Source organism: Moschus berezovskii, chromosome 8, assembly GCF_049115385.1.
Source record: "Moschus berezovskii isolate FMDL1 chromosome 8, NW_MosBer_1.0, whole genome shotgun sequence".
Taxonomy (NCBI): Eukaryota; Metazoa; Chordata; class Mammalia; order Artiodactyla; family Moschidae; genus Moschus; species Moschus berezovskii.
Genome location: NC_142467.1, coordinates 48931443 through 48953042, shown reverse-complemented (window position 1 = coordinate 48953042; position 21600 = coordinate 48931443). Strand labels below are relative to the sequence as shown.

The 21600-nt window shown below is 41.1% G+C and overlaps 1 protein-coding gene across 1 annotated transcript in view; it reads right to left on the bottom strand.

Moving 5' to 3' along the window:
- Positions 1–1478: 1478 nt before the first annotated feature.
- Positions 1479–21600, bottom strand: part of SLC36A2 (solute carrier family 36 member 2) — a 28572-nt gene continuing 8450 nt past the window's right edge. The window contains exons 5-10 of the mRNA XM_055429764.2: positions 19970–20054; positions 15366–15581; positions 13893–13991; positions 7685–7851; positions 5559–5728; positions 1479–1902 (exon numbers count right to left, since the gene is read on the bottom strand). Of these exons, the coding sequence (XP_055285739.2) occupies positions 1631–1902; positions 5559–5728; positions 7685–7851; positions 13893–13991; positions 15366–15581; positions 19970–20054 (1009 nt within the window). The 3' untranslated portion in view covers positions 1479–1630. The remainder of the gene's footprint in view (positions 1903–5558; positions 5729–7684; positions 7852–13892; positions 13992–15365; positions 15582–19969; positions 20055–21600) is intronic.

Here is a 21600-nt window from a genome sequence, read left to right as displayed (position 1 = left end):
AGATTGTAGGGGAAGGGAGGGAGCAGTCACCAACAGGAAGGTTGAAGCAATGTGTTGGGTTGATGGGAGCTTGGTTGCCAGCCAATGTCAGACATGAGGAAAGGCACGGGAATGTTGAGGCAGCAGGACTGAGCGGAGGAAGGGTCAGATTCAGTGCTGGGAGACCCAAGTTCTCCTCAAAATCCAGCTCCAACGGTGTCACTGATGGAAAGGTATGCTCAGTACTCCAGAGAGTTAGTGTCCCCCTGCCCTTATAAGGACCTGTATAGTCCTAACTCACTTGATGATCTGTCATTATTCCCCGGTGTAGAGCAGACCAGCTTGAGGATGGAGATTCTTCTCTCAGTTATTAGTGTTTCCCCTTTACAGTAATGTATCAGTTAGCTTTAGCTGCATAAAACCTTCCATACCTTATGGATTAAACTAAAAACGTTTATTATTTCTCATAATTCTGTGGCTCATCTGAGTAATACTTATGGTCTGGGCCAACGTGATTGGGGCTAGATATAGTCCAGGATACTTCACTCACGTGTCTAGGATGTTGGCGGGCTGGCTGTTCTGGGAGATGGGGCTCAACTGGGATGATTCATTTCCGCTCCATACAGTCTCTCATCCTTCAGTAGGCTAGCCCTGGCTTCTTCACCTGGTGCTCTTGGCTCCACAGAGCCTGACGATGAAAGTTCCAATGCATGAGCCATCACCAGTCCTCTGCTTGCATCACATTCACTAATGTCCCATTGGCCAAAGCAAATTACAAGGCCATAACAGGATTCCAAGGGCAGAGATACAGATTTTACTTCTTGATGGGAGGAGCTGCAACATCACATTGTCAAGAGGAATTTGAGGCCATTTTTGCAATCTATTACAAGAACTTTGAACTTTGCTTGGTGTGCGGTGGGTAAGCAAGAATGCTTGTTGCAAGAATTAAGAGGTTAAGAAAAACAAGAATCAAGAGGTAAATAATGAAATAGTGTCATCATTTAGCTCCTGCCTCCCCCTGCCCACCCCCCGGCCCCACCATTGGCACATCTACTTTCATGAGGACTGCTTTGTTGAGATCTTTGAACTGGGCCACAACTTTATCCAGCTGTCGAGAAAGTTTATTGCCCTTGATTTAAATATGATAGCTCCTTTCTGTCTGACAGCTGCAGTTCACACTGGACCTCTGGATCCTACCCACTTTGATGCTGGAGCTATTCACACTTTGCTGGATTATGGATTATATCCACTGGAAAAGAGGACACCCTTTGTCTACCAAATCACCATAGCATTAGCAGGCTGCCCTTCCTTCTGTCAGTCGCTGCCTCTTGGCTCCCCCTGGTGGCTTCCTCTTGCATTAGCCCCACTCAAGGTAAGAAACTCATCATGTGAACTGCCAAAAAGTTGGATGGAATCAAGAGCCTTCAGAGGGAGAGCTCTCAGTGTAGGGGAAAGCTAGAGATGGAAAGAAAAGAAATAAACACACAAACAAATTTTAAGTTACCACCTAGACCTTGTATTGGTAAGTCTGTGCTTGTTTCACTGTGACTTAGCCCAGAGAAAGGTTAAGCCCCAAAATACAGATAATGCACATAAAAGAGATTTGTGTCATTAAATGTCAAGGTGCTGGTGGAAAGAAGCAGTGCCATATTCACTGAATGAAAATAGTGGAGTTGGAAAAGGTGATAGAGTTTCCTGACTGGATCAGCTCGTCTAGGGCCTGGTAGGTTCCCATCACAAAGCCCACGAAGCCCAGGATGCTGATCAGGGCGTCCTTGACGATGGTGACGTGGCTCAGGCCCTCCGAGTAGAAGGTGGTGATCTCCAGGAGGGGCGGGATGATGAGGGCCAGGGCACTACCACTCAGGGAGCCCACCAGGGAGAGGACCAGGTCCAGGCGGGGGATGAGGATGGCCAAGACGCCTGCAGGAGATGATACAGGATAGATGGAACTTCCTGGGCTTAGTCAAAGTCTTAACGTTTGCTTTAAAAATCCTCTAATTAAAACATATACCAATTGTTTCTTACACATACAGCTACATAAAGAAAAGCTGAAATTCCTATAATACCACCAACCACATTCACTAAAGGTTACACATTAAAATTTTAGTGTGTCTCCTTTCAATCATCTTTCAAATGCAGACATTAATATTATTGAAAAGAAAAACTTTCCCTCTTCCCATTTAGGTTCAGTATTTGGGGGTCTAAAAATTTAACTGACAACAGGCAGATTAACAGGAGGAAAGACAAGGTTGATTTAGGGCTAGGAAGCCCTCATATTGGGTTTCGTAGGCCACACAGTGGTAAAGAATCCGCCTGCCAATGCAGGGGATGCAAGAGATATTTGATCCGTGGGTCAGGAAGATCCCCTGGAGGAGCAAATGGCAACCCACTCCAGTATTCTTGCTTGGAAAATTCCATGGACAGAGGAGTCTGGTGGGCTGCAGTCCATGGGGTCACAGAGTCGGACATGACTGAGCACGCACGCGCACAAACACACACACACACACACACACACAGCCTTCATATGAACTGGGTCCCTAACACACACACACACACACACAGCCTTCATATGAACTGGGTCCCTAACACACACACACACACACACACACACAGCCTTCATATGAACTGGGTCCCTAACACACACACACACACACACACACACACAGCCTTCATATGAACTGGGTCCCTAAACAAAGACAGGGGTTTACATACCCACTTCAAAAGAGAAATTAAAGTCGGGGAGAGCTTCCATGTTATTTAAGTAAATTACTTATACTGTGATGATGGTTAGTCTCTCTGACTGCAAATCTCCCAGAAAGGGGATTTATGGTGCCTGTATTTTTCAGAATATTCTGCTTAATTCACAAAGGACATTTAGATAAGGTTTTTTCCCCTTGGCTGCTTGTACTAATGCTTTTAGTTTAAGATAATTTTCATGCCACAGAGGTACATTTCAAATCTCTACATGTTTAATGATTAAGCTCTTACTTAATAAATAACACTAAATAACAGTGCTGGGAACTGTCCCAGCTGTTTGGAATATATCAATGTACAAAACAGACGAAGAAACCCCTTGCCTTTGTGGAACTAACGTTAATAATTAACAGGACTACAAACACCTACTTGCAAACAATTAGAATGAGTAATTACTCACAGGAGAAAGGGGGTCTTCAGTGGGAACAAGATCACAGGGTTCCTTTAAAGGAGTATCTTCTCCAAGTTTTACATACATGTCATAAAATGTCTAACAAAGAAACACTTAAAGCTAGAAATCTTGAAATTATATGATTTATAATATATATGTTTTTTGTTTTATAGTCCTGGGCTTTTACATTTTTTATTTCACTCGATGGACAATTTTCCTGATTACAAACAAAACACAGAAGCCTCCCCCACGTCTGCTAGGATGGAGTGTGGTGTAACAGCACAAATCAGGACTGGAAGGCAGGATTCTCCCTGTGTGGCCTTGAGTTAACTCTCCAACTGTTTCTCAGCTTTTTTCCTCATCTGCCAAATGGGGATGGTGTCTATCCTGTTAGGTATTATTGTTCATACTGCAAATGGTTTTAAAGACTTAAAGTAAGTTAATTCATGCAAAGCACTCAGAAAAGTTATTTTTATTATTATTTCACTATTACTTTATTATTTGTTTTTCTTTTTTCTTTTGGCCATGCTGTGCGGCATGCAGCATCTTAGTTCCCTGATCAGGGATCAAAATGGCCAAACTCTGGGAGATGGTGAAGGAAGGGGAGGCCTGAAGTACTGCAGTCCATGGGGTCACAGAGTTGGACACGACTTGGTGACTGAACAACAACAGGGGTTGAACCTATGGTGGAAGCATGGATTCTTAACCACTGGACTGCCAGGGAAGTCCCTACTTTATTATTTTTACTTGTTTGCATGTAATTGTTTGCATATGTAGTGATTGAAAAGAAAGTGAAAGCATTAGTCACTCAGTCATATCAGACTCTTTGAGATCCCATGGACTGCAGCCTGCCAGACTCCTCTGTCCATAGAATTCTCCAGACAGGAATACTGGAGTGGGTTGCCATGTCCTTCTCCAGGGGATCTTCCCAACCCAGGATCAAACCTGGGTCTCTCACGTTGCAGGCAGATTCTTTTTTTTTTTTTTTTGGTAGTTAATTTATTTTTTATTGGAGGCAAATTATTTTACAATATTATATTGGTTGGTTTTGCCATACATTGATATGAATTTGCCCCGGGTTTACATAAGTTCCCCCTCCTGAACCCCCCTCCCACCTCCCTCCTCCCTCTATCCTCCCTCTGGGTCATCCCCGCATGCCAGCCCCGAGCATCCTATAACATGCATCGACCCTGAACTAGTGATTCGTTTCACATATGACAACACACGTGTTTCAATGCCATTCTCCCAAATCATCCCACCCTCACCCTCTCCCATAGAGTCCCAAAGACTGTTCTATACATCTGTGTCTCTTTTGCTGTCTCGTATACAGGGTTATCATTTGCATCTTTCTAAATTCCATATATATGCGTTAGTATACTGTATTGGTGTTTTTCTTTCTGGCTTACTTCACTCTGTATAATAGGCTCCAGTTTCATCCACCTCATTAGAACTGATTCAAATGTATTCTTTTTAATGGCTGAATAATACTCCATTGTGTATATGTACCAAAGCTTTCTTATCCATTCATCTGCAGATGGACATCTAGGTTGCTTCCATTGCAGGCAGATTCTTTACTGTACTGATTGGGGCAAATGCAAAAGCTTAAGGAATTGTTATCTTCATATCTAAGGCAAATTCACTGATCTTTCTGGAGTCTCTAATATTCTGTATGGTGGTATCCCTGCCTCCGAGTCCAAACTGGGAATAAATGATTGCAAAGGAAGAAAATCAGTGTTCCGTGATTTATATGGGCTGGTCTAGAACAACAAGAATCACAATTAAAAGGAGCCTTAGGGACAGCGGGGCCAGGGAACACACAATACAGGCATCTCTACCATCTTCACTCCCACTAAAATACTAAAGGTGAGGGGCACCCTGGATCATAGGGCCTCTAGAGCACAAGGAGGGCTGCCACTGGTCACCATTTTCAACCTCTGTCCTGTAGGTAAACTGTGATGGGTCTGGACTGAGATGACTTGGGTTCAAATCCCACCTCTGGCACTCCCTGCCCAATTGCTTCTCACTCCCTCCTTCAGCTTTCTCATTTATAAAGTAGAGTTTATCATAGTCCTACCTCATAAGAGTTCCTGCAAAGACTGAAGAAAATATTATGAAATATAGGAGATAAAGGGCTTAGCTTAGAGGACAGCACACAGTAGGTGTTTAATGAAAGTCAGTTCTTTTGTAATTATTATTTGATAAGTTGTTATTCCCTCAAGCTGGACACCATTGTAAATCTAATTAGGTAGATGGAAGAATGAAGTTATTCTTCAAGTTTAAATAAAATGAATTACTACTTCGAAAGCCTTAGAATGGCCAGAGAAATACAGTTAGAGTGTGCAATTAATGCTGGTTATTATGACTACTGTCTACCATCTGGCTGATTCCTGATAGCCCTCTGGAAAAACCAGGTGCTCTGCCTTCCACTCACATGTCAGGCTGACCATGGCGAGGCGAAGGAACAAGTCCAGAAGCAGTGCCCAGCGCTTCGACACGTGGGAGGTGGCGAAGGGAATGATGATTTCCGCAGGGACATAGAACTGCAGGGCGTAGGTGCACAGGATTCCAATGATGTAGAGGATCTTGACTGACTGGTACAGCCTGCAGGACAAACCAGAGCAGTGCTCTCAAAGCCAACATGCTCTGACACCTGGAATCTTTCTACATTAACCTCTGACCTTGGAACAGTCCTGTGGGCAAATGTTTCCTTGTCTGAAAATGATGGAGAGGGACCACCTACAAGAGGAAGTCACAGTAGAGCATGCAGTGGTAAGAGACTGAATCATCACAGATTCAAATGGAAGCAGTTGAGAGGGTAACCTCTAAAAAGAATCTCAGGTATGGGTATAAATAACACCTTCACAAACCATTATCATTTGATGCTGGATTTTAGATTTTAGGAAAGAGAAGTTCAGGCCAGGTACCTTGCTCAGGGAGATGCAAGTGATAAGCAGTGAAGACCTGGGTCTAAAAGATCTGGTCCTTTGTAATCTCTGTCTGTTCTGAGGAACTCTCTGGATCCCTCAAAACTGTTGGCATATCAACAAATACTTCAAGTAGGCTGAAAGAACTGCAGAATCCCAAATCCTTGTGGGGAGAGGTAGTTTACAAAGAGGGTTGTGTGGGGTTGAGGGATAAAAGAAGAGACAGGGTTACTTAGAGGCCTAGGCTAGGGGCAGAGAGATCACATGATGGCTGGTGTTGAGTGTTATTGATGTCTTTTATGACCTACGGAGGTAAGGCTTTTCCCCTTCAGTTCAATAATGTGGTAGATGCATCTGGCCTGTTTAGTAAACCTGTCTGTGTATACTCAGTCCATTCCTTACAAAGGCTAGCTTTCATATTTCGGGGTTTCTTGCTTACACTAGTTCTGTTGCCTAGAACACCCTTTCTACTCCCTTTCCGTCTGAGCAGTCCCCACCTATTATTTTAAATTCCCAAGGAAGCAATACATGCCAGATGCCTTTAGACATATCCAACTTGATTCACATGATAACTCTGTTTTTTAGAAGAGGAAAATGAGGGTCAGAGAAGTTAAATAAACCACCCATGACCATAAGCTAGGGGTTGGTGTAACTGGGATCTGGATCCAGGGTGCTGCAGTTGTCCTTGTTTGGACGGAGCCATCTCATTGGACAGGACGATCCCCTCTACTCCCACTCCAATGTACTTTCTCTACTGGGGAGTCCTCAAGGCCTCTTCACTATTCTGGAGGGCTTCTTTTTCCATTCCTAAGTTACATTTGCGTACATACACTATCCCTTCCCCATTTCCACTGGATCACGAGCTGAAAAGATCATGAAGCTCAAAATTATAGTCTACTCACATCAATACCCTCCACATCCCCTTGTGTCTACACTGGCATCTGCATGTAATTGGGATACAGTAATTGCTTGATGAATGATATTGATCAGTTTGGGGAAGGAACATCGTTTAGATAACTTAAGCCTCCAAGTGACCCTTCAAAAGACAGGTATCTTATAATGAATGACATGCCTCAGTGTGGGAGAAAATGATGCACAATGTGATAGGGGTTCATCTATCTACTGAGATATTGCATTATTGAAGTCTGGGTCAGCTAACTGTTGTATGAATTGAGTCAGTTAAATATAAACATTTTCCAGATTCCAATGGTCTTCCCTTATTAGTTCTTGTTTTACTACTTTTTCATCCTAGCTACTCTGCAAGACTTGGTAGTACAGCCTTAGTAAATGTAATTGGAGCTGCCCACTGGCTCCTCTCTCTGCCTCTTGGCCTCTGTGCCCCTTCCTTTGTCTCCTTAGGTGACCAAGGACTCTGACTTTTCCCCTATCTTCCTAAATCACGTCCTTTCTCGCACTAAGCTCTCAAGGCCTCACTCAACATGGGAGACTGTTGTTGAAGAAGAGCTCCCTGGACAGAGAATCTAGAGCCCAGGGTTCCAGTGACAGCTCCGCTTCTCCTTGTGGATGCCCTCCAGACCTCAGTTTGCCTTCTGTGGAAGGGAGGAGAAAGTGACATATATGTTCCTATGCCCACTGGCCCTGAGTCCCCACCACCTGAGACCCATGGAGTTACCAGCAGTTGGGCAGGTTAAGCGTTATGCTGGCCTTGACATCATCTCCAAATCGCAGGTAGCCCAGAGTCCCAACACTAATGTAGAGGGCAGTAATGATGGACATTCCCAAAGACAGGATGACTGGGAAGCGGCGGGCATCCTTCATCTTGTTTTCCAAGGGCAGAACCTACAGAAATATCACAATGTAAGAAGAAAGGAAGAGAAAGAGGAACATGGGCATCAAGAGGAAGGCATGCCATTTCTGGGAGTATGGATACAAAATCGGAAGTAGGAACATGCACAGAAATTTGTACACCTGCATTCATAGCAGCATTATTCACAGTAGCCACAAGTTCGAGGCACCCCAAATGTCCACTGATGAAGGAATGGATAAACAAAGTGTGGTCCATACACACAATGGAATATTATTCAGCCTTTAAAAAAAGGAAATTCTGATATATGCCCCAACATGGACAACTCTTGAAGACATAAACTAAATGAACTAAGCCAGTCACAAAATGACAGATACTGTGTGATCCCACTCACTGAGGTAACTGAAGTAGTCAGACTCGGAGTCAGAAAGTAGACTGGTGATTCCCACAGGCCAGGGGAGGGATAAGTGAGGAGTTATTGTTTAGTGGGTACACAGTTTTGGTTTTGCACGATGAAAAGAGATAGATGGTGATGATGGTTGTATAACAATACGAATATACTTTATGTCATTGAAATGTATACTTACGGCTCAGGAAGCTCAAGCAGGGGCTCTGTAGCAACCTAGAGGGGTGGGAGGGGGAGGCAGATGGGAGGGAGTTTCAAAAGGGAGGGGATTTGTAATAAAAATTTGTAATAAAGATTAAAAAATAACAAAAAAAAAGGGAAGGGATATATGTATACCTATGGCTGATTCATGTTGAGGTTTGACAGAAAACAGCAAAATTCTTTAAAGCAATTATTCTTCAATAAAAAATAAATTAATTAAAAAAAGTTAAGATGGTAAATTTTAGGTGCATTTTACCACAATTAAAGGAAAAAAAGGAAAGACAGGCCTGGAGTCACAAAATGATCCCAGGACCATTCAGAGCTGGAAGAGACCTGCAGGTTGACCAGACCAAGGAGATCAACTCCCTGGTGTGGCCCAACCCGGCCAGCAAGTGTGCTTTGTTTGGCCACTGTTCGCAGTTTCATTAAGATGCTGTAAGCATACTGTGTCATCTCTCTCTCATTGATTAAGACTAAAAGCCCTGGACAGAATATATTAAGCCACTAGCCATGGACTCTGAAAAATATATAATGGAAGGTGAATTGCTCAAAACCAGTAAAAATGGCCATTATGGCAATGAATTTCCTGACTTTTTTTCCTTCTTGTATCTCCTAGTTAAGGAGAGTCCGAATCCTAGAACTATGTTGTGGATGCAGATGGGAAAAAAATCAAGCAGAAACCCTCTTTCTGGCTGGAAGACATAAAATAGGGTACCCTGTGGGACGGAGAGCATGGAGAGAATTCCGATTATTCCTGCTTCCTTTCTACTCTCCAAGCCATGCTCCCAAGGGAAGTCTCAGGCACAGAGCGAGCAACAGTCTGCTATACCAGTGACTGCACTGGTTCCAGAGGCACCTAAGAATCTGAGACACACTAATTCTCTTGGAGCAGAGGAACAGGGAAAAGGTGCTTTGAGAGTCCAAAGAGTAAAAGGGGAATTGGATTGGCTACATAATTTGTGGGGCCCAGTGCAGAATGACAATGAAGAACCACTTGGTCAAAGGTCAAGAATTTCAGTATGATGAATGCAGGGCATTAAACCAAGAGTGGGATCCTTCTAAAAGGCAGGGCCCCATATGACCTCACAGGCTGCATGCCCATGGAAGGAATCCCTATTACTCTTTCCTCCTCTCTTTACTCTTGATACTCACCCTTGAGTGAGGTCCAGTCACAAGAACTGGACAGACATGTAGGGAGGCTGAAACCCTGACTTTCTAGCCAGAGGACCAGAAAAAGGAGCTGCTGAATGAGTGTGCAACACACTGGTGAGTGTGCAGGAAAACATGGAAAGGAGGGAGCCAGAGAAAGTGACCCTCTAAATCTGTGAATGAAGTCTGGGCTCAGCCCTGAGCTGTACATGTGCAACTGATGTGAAGCATTAAAAGAAAACTTTTGAGAACTAAACTATCGTGGGAACCACCATCTGGCCTCTGGGTAGTATAAAGGCAAGGTGAAGCCAAATATCACTTCAAAGTCTGAAAACTAGTCTGATATTAAAACCATGGTCTAAGCTGTGACATGTCTGAACAAAACCAGTGTGAGAAGCAAACTGATCAAAGATTTATACTAAAGAAAGTACAGCTGAAGCTACCTCTGTTCTATACCTTGCATCCTTGTCAAACCTGTAAATAAAAACTGCTGCTGCTGCTAAATCACTTCAGTTGTGTCCGACTCTGTGTGACCCCACAGATGGCAGCCCACCAGGCTCCCCCGTCCCTGGGATTCTCCAGAACACTGGAGTGGGTTGCAATTTCCTTTTCCAACACAGGAAAGTGAAAAGTGAAAGTGAAGTTGCTCAGTCGTGTCTGACTTGTAGTGACCCCATGGACTGCAGTTTACCAGGCTCCTCTGTCCATGGGATTCTCCAGGCAAGAGTACTGGAGTGGGGTGCCATTGTCTTCTCCGAAATAAAAACTATGTATGAACAAATAAATAAAACCATGATCACCTGAAGATGGATCAGGACTTGTGGTCTGAATCTAATCAGATTGATTGCTTGCTAAAATAAAAGATTAATATTCTTCAGAGGATTTTAACATGCTCCAGAGTCTCATAAAACAATATTCAAAATGTATAGAATACAGTCTATAATTAGTCAGCATACAAAGAACCAGGAAAATCTCAGCACTTCTCAAGGGAAAAGATAACAGATGTCAATCCTAAGATGCTCAAATTGTGGAAATATCAAAGACTTTAAAGCAATTATTATAACCAACTTCTGTGAAGTAGGGAGAACACTATTGAAACAAATCAACAGATAAAAGTTCTCAGCAAAGAAGCTGAAAGAATAAGAACCAAAGAACCAAGGTGAAATTTTAGAACTAAGAACCCCTATTGAAGGGGCCCAATGTAAATGACAGAACACAGTCAGTGACTTCTCCCCTCTCTTGAAAATAGATCAACAGGAACTATTGAATCGGAACATAAGAGAGAAAAAAATCATTTTAAAAAATGAATAGGGCCTCAGAAACTAGTGGGACATATATCAAAGTGTCTAACATTCAGGTCACTGGAGTCCCAGAAGGGAAGGAGACAGAGCTTGGTACAGAAAAAAATTTTGGAAAAGATAATAGCTGAAACTTCCCATAGTAGGTAAATGACATGTATTTACAGATTCAAGAAACTAAGTGAAAATTAAATAGGACAAACTCAAAGAACACTTATCTAGACAATATAATACAGCTGCTGAAAACCAGATTTCTAGAAAAGTATTTTGAAAGTAACCAGATAAAAACATCACAAAAGAGAAAATAGGAAAGATAAAACAGAAAACAAATAACAAAATGCAGACCTTTAAACATGACAACTACATTAATTGCAAATGGTCTAACCACACCAATTAAAAGACAAAGATTGTGGTTGCCAGGGCTGGTGAAGAGGGGACTGGAGTGTGGAGTGTGACTGCTTAATGGGCAACAGGGTCTCTTTTAAGCATGATGAAAATGTTTCAGAATTAGACAGTGGTGATGACTGCACAATATTGTGAAGGCACTACAAGTCACTGAACTATATACTTCAAAATGGTTAAAATGGTGAATTTTATCTTGATAAAAAATTAAGGGGATGGAAAAAAGATACATCACACAAATACTAATTAGAACAAAGTTGTCTAATTAGGACAAATCATGTCTAATATGACATAATTTTAAGATAAAGCTTGTGCTATCAAGGTATTTTTGTACTCATGAGAGAATAGACACATTGATTAATGAATCAGTATAGAAAATCCAGAAACTAACCCATACTCATATACCAATTAGCTTTTTACAAAGATGCAAAGGTAATTTAAATGGAGAGCAGTCTATTCAACAAATGATGCAGTAATAATTGGGCATCCTTCAGTTAAAAACTGAACTTCGACATATAAACACTTTTAATGAAAATTAACTCAGAATGGATCATAGATCTAAATGTACAATGAAAACAAAATATTTAGAAGAAATAATAGAAAAATCATTGTGATCTTGGATTAGACAAAGCATTTTAGAGAAAACATGAAAAGTAAGATCCATAAATGAAAATTTTCGATATGTTGAACTTTATCAAAATTAAAACTTTTTCTCTAGAGAAGACACTGTTATGAGAATGAAAAGGTAAGCTACAGACTAGAGAAAATATTTGCAAATTACATGTCTAATAAAGGATTTGCATTTGGAATATATAAAGAATTTTTAAAGCTCAACAATAAAAGATAACCGTTCAGTTTTTAAAAAATTCACAAAATATCTGAACAGGAACTATACTGAAGACAATATACAGGTATCAAACAAGCCCATAAAAAGAGGCTCAACATCGTTGGTCATCAGTAAAATGCAAATGAAATTACAATCAAATACCACTACACACCTATTAGATTGGCTTAAATTTAGAAAAACATTACAAATACAGATAAGAACCAGCAAAGATACAAAGGAACTCTTAACTCTTGTACATCTGGTGGCAATGCAAAAACGGTACAGCCATTCTGGAAATCTGTTTGGCAATTTTCTATAAAGTTAAACATACATTAGCATGTGACCTAACAAACCTATTCCTAGAGAAATGAAAACATACGTTTACACAAAACCCTGTATACAAATGCTTACAGTAGCATTACTCATAATCATCAGAAATCAGAAACAACCTAAATGTCCTTCAACAGGCGACAGATAAGCAAATCATGGTACTGCTCGTACAGTGGATGCTCAGGGGTAGAAAGCAATGAGGTCCTGATGCATGCAACCATGTGGATCTTACATGCAGCTAAGTGAAAGAAGCCAGGCTTAAAAAGTTACATACTATCTGATCCCATGTGGATGGCATTCTGGAAAAAAATAAAACAACAGAGACAGAGAACAGAAGATAAACGCCAGGGGTTAATGGGAGTGACAAAGAGTCAGACACGACTGAGCGACTGAACTGAACTGAACTGAATGGGAGTGGGGGTAAGTGGATTACAAAAGGGGCAACACAAGGAAGCTTTTCATGGTGGGGGAATTGTTCTGTGTTCTGACTGTGGTACATCTATGACTCCACATTTCTTGAAACTTACAGCAATGTACATCAAATAAAAGTGAATTGTACTGTATATAAATTAATAGTAAATGTAAAAAGCATAGAGGCACAAAGAGACACAGACTACTCGTCGCAAAATAAATGAGTCACAGGTGAGAAATGTATAGTACAGAGAATACAGTCAATAACTATGTAATATCTTTGAAGGGGAATACAGCCAGTAACTAAGTGATATCTTTGTATTGTGATATTATCATAACTAGATTTATCATGGTGATCATTTTGAAACCCACAGAAATATCAAATTTGTTGTAAGTAACACAAACGAACATAGTGCTGTAGATCAAATATAATTAACACTATATATGAAGGTTAAAGTGAATCATAAGTTCTCATCACAAGGAAAAATTTTTTCTATTTGATTAATTTTGTATCTATATGAGATGATGCATGTTCATTAAACTTACTATGATAATCATTTCATGATCTACGTAAGTCAAATCATTATGCCATACACCTTTAAACTTAAACAGTGCTATATGTCAATTATATCTCAAAAAACTGGAAGCAAAAAATTATACACAGCACTCTTCTTTTTCAAGTGTGCAAGTAGAGACTGTACAATATTCCACTGTAAATATACTATACTTTCCATTTTAAACCTTTTTTATGTTTCATAAAAATCCTGTAACTTAAATTATACACCTCCATTTTATCTTGATTTTTAAAGATGAGGAAATGTATGTTTATATGAAGATAAATCTTTAATAAACATATTGGGACAGGAATAAAACTATATCCTGAGCATTCTAACCTCTCTGCTATAATAACCTATTTTCTCTTGCTGGTGAAAACTGACCCAAGTGAAGTCAGAGGTTAGTTTCTCTTGTGCACACAGAAATCCAGAGCTCCCAGCTCCTGTTCAGAAGGCCACCCACAGCACCTGGGAAAGTCTACCTCAATTCAAACCTTACCACACCAATGCTTTCAAATGAAAAAATGGCTGTTCCAAAGAAGAGCGAGTAGGTCTTCCAATTTGCTACCAGTGGCAACTGGTGGGGGTCTGGAATTTCCTATGAGATAAAGAAATATGATAAGGCATTTACTCTTAAAGCATGTTTGGGCTCCTTTAAGAGGGAGAGTATTCTGAGAGTATACCTGAATTATAAAAACAAAAAATTGAATGTCAAGAAATTCATAAAACTTCAAAAGGAAGCAGGCAACAATCAAAGTTGATTTTAACATTGCCCAATACCAAAGAGGAAAGAAAGACTGAGGCATTATCAGAATATTGAAGTATCAGGATCTCATGGAGGGTGTCTAATTTATCAGAATTCTCCAGAAGAAAATCTTATATAACACAGATTAGTACTAGTATAAAGTGCACAAGAACACTTTGCATGTACCAGTGGATACAGATGTTGGAACTCACTGTGACTACAGTTACAGTGATATTCTAGGGAGCCCAAAGTATAGTAAGTTAGCTAAGTATTAAAGTTCCCTTTTCTTCTTCAGTGAGCTATAAATAGAAGGAAAGTGTGTGGAATAAATATTTTATTAAAGTACCTTGTGATCTACTATGACAGATCAAAATGACAGAACCATTTCTCTAACTGAGCAACCTCTGGAATAGACCAAAAATTAATCAGAAGTAGCTGTTTCATTGTGAAATTCAATTCTGTAGAATCTATCAATATTGCTTTAAGACTTATCTGTGTTTATCCTAAAATATTTAGCTGGACAATATAACTTTTTTTCTTGTGACTTCTGAAAGAAGGAAACACCTGAGATGTATTAGGCATAATACCTTTCAGATGTTTTATAGATTATACTACCTGGGTCTTTTGGATTTAAATTTCTATGTAGTCTTGTCTATTATAAAACAAAAATTAGAAAGGATAGAAAAGTAGGAAATTAACGGAAAATCAATATCCATAACTCAGCTTCAAAGATGTGTGATTTACATCATGATAGCTTCATTTGTGGTCTTTTATACCTCTACAACTAGCTGTCATTGTTTTCTCTTGAACTTCTAGGGATAATTGTGGAATTACTTGGAACTGCAGCTTAGAGGATATAAGACTAGTTCAATAAAGTTTAGCTCTGGTAGAAAATCCTGCTTTTTATTTGCCTTCTGCTGCTCTCCAACCGTTATAGAAATGGTCTGCAGTTCACCAATCAAGATACTTTCCTTGCAAAGTACAGTTTTTCTCCTAAAACCAGGATTTGATATAAAATGAGTACTGGAGAAGCTACATGAAAGAAGAGATATCCTGAAGAGTGAGAGTGCACAGAGACATCTTTGAGGAAGAAATCTTACAATAAAGTGAGTTCTAAGCTGCAGACTGAAGTGCATACATACTGACCCTTGGGGATGACCCCAAGTGTCGGTCTATCATTGATAAAATGCTCTGCTCATTGGAGGAGTCGGAGTGTAGTGTGCTAACCTGGACGATGTACTGGACAATGATGATCAAGCTGATCAGCATGGTGATGTTGGCCAACAGGGAGAAGACAGTCAGGACCCTGAGGTTCCGGATGAGAACTATCAGTACCAGGAAGGGCAGGAAGGTGAGCATGTAGAGTCGAGAGTCCATGGTGGGAGTCAGAATCACTGTCTCATAATGGCAGTTGTTGGTTGTGCTATTAACTGCTTCCACTACCTGGGAGAGGAATGGGAAGAGCAATGGCCGCATGATTAGCTCAGTGCCTGGCCCATCATCAGACTCCCTCACAAACAGCTGGCATGTTTCACATGCCCAGGTCTTACAGTGAGTTAGAGTGACTTTAGGACTTCTTACTGCAAATCTTTTGCATCATACTTCCTCAAAAGAAGCTGCAGAAATAACTTTAATAAGCATAAATGCCTAAACTTAGAGTGGCTCTTGGTTGGCTTTTGGCAACCTGGAATCCATTCCTCTTGATTTTGATTTATTTTTGGTGCACTCTCTCTCACCTGAATACAGCCTTCAGTTCAGTTCAGTTCAGTCGCTCAGTCAGTCATGTCCGACTCTCCGCGACCCCATGAATCACAGCACGCCAGGGCTCCCTGACCATCACCAACTTCCAGAGTTCACTCAAACTCATGTCCACAGAGTCGGTGATGCCATCCAGCCATCTCATTCTCTGTCGTCCCCTTCTCCTCCAGCCCCCAACCTTTCCCAGCATCAGAGTCTTGGTGGACTGTAAATCACAGTCATGTGGCAGAGCCAAAGGACTGGCCCTTGACTCAAGCAGGGGCACTCACATCTCTCCCTGGAATCTGAATCTATAGCAAAATGACAAAAAGCAGAACTGGAAAAGGGCAAACATTACTTCTGACAGGGAATCCCTGAGGAGAGCGCTCATCAGTTCTACTATCAACATCTCCCTTGATGGCCTGGTTCTTGTTCCTGTCCTTTTCTGAAACACATTTTTTAAAGTTTTCTCTGTCATTTTGGATGTTAGCCAATCTTGTTCCACTAAACTTATTTTCTGCTTAAGTTCTACTGAACCTGTTTCTTCTGCTTATAACCAAAACAGCTCATTGTTGTTTCTTAATTAGACTAACACTGACATTTTGAGTGAGAGAACTCTTCCTTGTGAGCATTGGACCATTCGTTGCAGGACATTTAGCATCCTTGAATGCCACCCAACAGAAGCTATTAGCATCCCCCAGTCATTGTGGCAAACATGGAACAGCCCCTGTATACTATACAAACAGCCCCTGGCAAAGTGGGGGTAGGTGGGAGGGTACCACCCTCCTTTGGAATCAGCATGACTCAATGGATACAGTCTTATTGTGTAAGCACCACAATCCATTGCAGAACAATTAGAAACTGGAGTTAGGCAAGAAGAAAATGAAGAAGCAATGGTAATCTCAGTACCCATGGGTAGCATGGTAATACTTTGCAATATATTCATCTACCCATGTTCTACGCAATATCACAGATTACATAAATTACACACATCCTTTTTATTTTACAAGACTGTAATTATATACTCTTATTTTGCAATCTCCTTTTCATTTAACAAATCATGAATACATAAATCAATCATCAAGTCTTGTTTTTTTCAGATTCCTCACTACAATAGGAAAAATACTTGGAAAATTAGCCAGGTATTCAACGCCTGCCATAAATGGACCCATTCAACTGTGAAGGCTCTTCCTCTCCTAAGGCCCACACCTTCTTCTATAACCACTTGTACTGCCTTTCCTGAGAAAGTCCCATACATTCCTGCCTCCAGGTGTTTATTCCTCCTCCTACCTTGATTGCCAGCACTTCTCCAACCTACCTTTCAATGCCAGCTCAGATGCATCTTTTCAAGGGAGCCTTCCCTTGCTCCAACAACTTCTCCTGCTCCCATACATTTCTGCACCTTAGTCCACAATTAAGCATGCCCAACTTCAGGGTATTAATGGAGTACTGATCCAGAACCAAAATATTATATTGGTATTCAGCTTTATTCATATGCCTCAGAGCACATCCCCACTTAGTCTGCAAAGTCCTTGAGACAATGCTCACCTTGTCTCTAGGCAGATGACTGACAAAGTTCTGCTAATGTCAGATTGATTTCTGAGCAGCAACGTGGCAATTAAGAGCCTTCAAATCAAACTCCCTGATCCAGTGATTTTACTTAAAATATACATTTACTAAAGAAATAAACAGGTATACAAAGATTTGTACAGATTATAGTAGAAAAACAAAGGGAAACAAAATATCAGATGATAAAAGATTAAGTCTTCAGTGTGATGGAAAATTATAAAACTATTAAAAATTATTCTAGGGACTTTCCTGGTAGTCCAGTGGCTAAGACTCCTCGCTCCTAATGCAGGGGGCTTGGGTTCCATCCCTGGCCAGGGAACTAGATCCCACACGCTGCAGTGAAGATCAAAGATCCCATGTGCCACAACTAAGACTCTGTGCAGCCAAACAAATAAAAATTTTTAAATTACACAAAAAGTTTTAAGAACATTGAAAATGCTAATCAGTGAACACTCATTTTACACAACAACAAGACTTCCCTGGTGGATACAATCTGGATACAGCGGATAAGAATCTGCCTACCAACGCAGTGGACACGAGTTTTATGGCTGGTCCAGGAAAATTCCACTTACCATGGAGCAACTAAGCCCGTGTGCCACAACTACTCAGCCGGCATGCTGCATGCGCTGAGCCTGTGCTCTAGCACCTGAGCTCTGCAACAAGAAGAGCCGCCGCAATGAGAAGCCTATGCTCTGCAACAAAGATTAGCCCCTGCTTCCCACACAAGAGAAAACCTGCATGCAGCAACAAAGACCTAGCACAACCAAAAAAAAGAAGGAGGAAAAATACAAACTGCCAATAAATATATGAAAAGATTCTCGAACTCCCTAGTAAAAAATAAACACAATAAAGGGCAACTAAAATGTCATTAAAAATAAAACAATACCAATGAGTGTTAGATTAAGAATACTTTTGTTTTACTTTGAGAGGCAGTATAGCATAGTGTTTAAAAACTAGAGCTGTGATGTTAAAAGGCCTATGTTTTTAACCTTTGCTCTGTGACTCTATTTATATAAATTATAGAGTTCATAACATCAGTTTTCTCACCTGCAAGATGGGAATAACTGCAGTACCTACTCTGATAAGACCACGTATGCTTAGTTGTTCAGTCATGTCCAACTCTTTGCTACCCCATGGACTGTAGCCCTCCAGGCTCCTCTGTCCATGCAGATTCTCCAGGCAAGAATACTGGAGTGGGTTGCCATGCCCTCCTCCAGGGTATCTTCCCAACCCAGGGATTAAACCCAGGTCTCCCACATTGCAGCCAGATTCTTTACCATCTCAGCCACCAGGGAAGCCCATAATAAGACCATGGAGAGAACTAAATGAGGGAAAGCTTATAAAATGATCAGCATTATACCTGACACATAATAGAAACTAACTTTGAATTCTTACAATTTTTTCCTTCTATTTAATTTTTTTTTTACATTTCCAAATTTCTGATACTACATTAAGAAAAAAAAACCCTAAAGAACAGTGTTCTTTGTTAAGCTTATTGATTAAGGATGATCTCTGTTATTACCCATATTATTTTGCTCAAATTGCTAAGACATAACCTCTGGGTCAGATTGAAAGAATTTCTTGGGAACAAAAACTGTTAAACCATAGAGATGAAGCAATTAAAGGTAATAAAGATGACTCAAAGATTAGGCATCATTTGAAAAGACCTGTTATCAGTTTAAGAAGAGTTAAGGATGATTAAGGCAACTCTTGGACAAAAGGTACTGTGGAAAAGTAACCACTTACAGAAATCTGCAGATTTATGAACTGGGGGAAGTCTGTGTTCACTGATAACATCTAGTTTACCTTCCTTTGTATGATGAAAATATGCGTGTGCATGCATGCTCAGTCATGTCTAACTCTGCAACCCCATGTACTATAGCCTTCATTGTATGATGAGAATATGTGTGTGCATGCATGCTCGGCCATATCTAACTCTACGACCCCATGGACTATAGCCTACCAGCCTCCTCTGTCCATGGGATTTCCCAGGCAAGAATAGTGGAGTGGGTTGCCATTTCCTTCTCCAGGGGATCTTACTGACCCAGGGATTGAACTCTCATTTCTTGTGTCTCCTGCATTGGCAGATGGATTCTTTACCACTGTGCCACCTGGGAAGCCCCATGATGACACTAGGGCCCAAAGAGAAGAAGCCATTTGTTGAACAACTAAAAAGAGAGGACCCTCCTTTTGCAGATCTTTTCCCCTCTCACCTTCTCTAGAAGACTCTGCTGCTGCTGCTACTGCTGTTAAGTCATGTCAGTCGTGTCCGACTCTGTGCGACCCCAGAGACAGCAGCCCACCAGGCTCCCCTGTCCCTGGGATTCTCCAGGCAAGAACACTGGAGTGGGTTGCCATTTCCTTCTCCAATGCATAAAAGTGAGAAGTGAAAGTGAAGTCGCTCAGTCGTGTCCGACTCTTAGCATCCCCATGGACTGCAGCCTATCAGGTTCCTCCGTCCATGGGATTTTCCAGGCAAGAGTACTGGAGTGGGGTGCCATTACCTTCGCCCTAGAAGACTCTACCTGTTTTAAATTATCAGCCAGAAACACAATGTATACGCAGCAGAAGCCCATCTGGGTGACTATAAGAAAGAAGCTCACAATACACCTGAAAGAGAGCAGAGAGAAAGAAAAAACTTGTTATAAAAGAAGAATTGACTTGTCATTTCCACTTCTGTCCTCAGGGTTTGGTGACCCTTAACCAGCACCCTTGGTCCTGCCACCACAATCAACAATGGGGTAGTAAGAAGGGATGTAACAATAGTTCTTTTAAAAACATGTTTCTCAATCACCCCCACACTCTCAGCTCAGCAAGTGGTAAAATTCTTCATCGTCAGAAACCTTGCCCCATACCCAGCTCTGTGTTGATACTAACTGATATAAGGCAGTAGGCTCAGCTTATTAGCGATCATTAAAACTTTTCCTACCAGTGCCAGACACCATATTAGGCACAGAGGATACACAGACAAATAACACATGGCCCTTTCCTCTACTGAGATTGAGGTTGAGAGATTAGTGGATGAGATAGACAAAAAATAAATAAATAAATAACATGGTCCTAAGGGCCATGGTAAAAAGGGCAATTTACCCAAATTAGGGAGCAGACAGCCTTTTTAGAAAAACCAATACCTGAGCAGAGTCCCTTGGGAAGAGGAAGAAAGAGAAAGAAAAGGAATAAAGAGGAGGAGCAGATGGTGAGGAAGAAGTGACGAAAAAGCATTTCAGCAGAGGGATTAGGCAGAGTTCTACAGCGGCCATGTGGAGAGTCACTGGAGGGGCCAAGACTGAGGATAGGAAGACCTGATAATGGAGGTGAAAGATGGCAGCCACCTGGACAAAGCCATGGTCATTAGAATGAGAGAACAGAAAGCATTTTAAGAGATACTAGGTAACAAAAATTTACAGAACCTGGTGACCACCTACATCCAGGGAAAGGAAAAAGGAAATGACCTAAGGTAAGTGCCAAGTTTTTTTTACCTGGACAACAAAATGAACAGGGAAACTCAGAATAAGAGGTTTTAGGGAAGGGGAGGAATGGCACATTCAGTACTTGAATTGTTGAGCTTAAGGTTCCTACAGGAGACATTCAGCCATATACTGGGATCTGAAAATGCTGATTTGTCCAGGAAATAGACAAATTCTTTACCCAGGTAATGGATAAAGGACAAAATACTTTTATTCAGGTAACGGATAAATCTTTGAGAAGGTGAATCTGTGTTGGAAAGGGTACAGAGAAAGAAGAAAAGGCAGCGTTCCAAACCCTAGAGAATACCAACATTTAAAAGGAGAAGAGAAACAAAAAGCCTGCAAAGTAATGGCCAGAGAAGTAGGTGGGGAAACTAGGGTGAAAAGGGGCTTAACAGAAGTCAAGTGTAGAGAAAATGTTTAAAGAAGAGAACAGTCAGTTGTCCCTACTGCCTCTGAGAGGTTCTCTGGGGCAAAGAAGGTATATCAGGGTTTTCTTTTAGGACACTGGTGGAAAGGACTTTGGTAGAAGTATATGACAGGAGGGCCAGGGGACCCATGAAGGAGGTGTGATGGGGTGTGTGGAAGTAAAGTCAGAGGGTGAGCTTTTCTTTCATGAAGTTAGGGTGTGAGTTCCAGTGTTGAAGGTGCCCCTTTTGTTCATTACTGTAAACCCACTGATTAAAGCA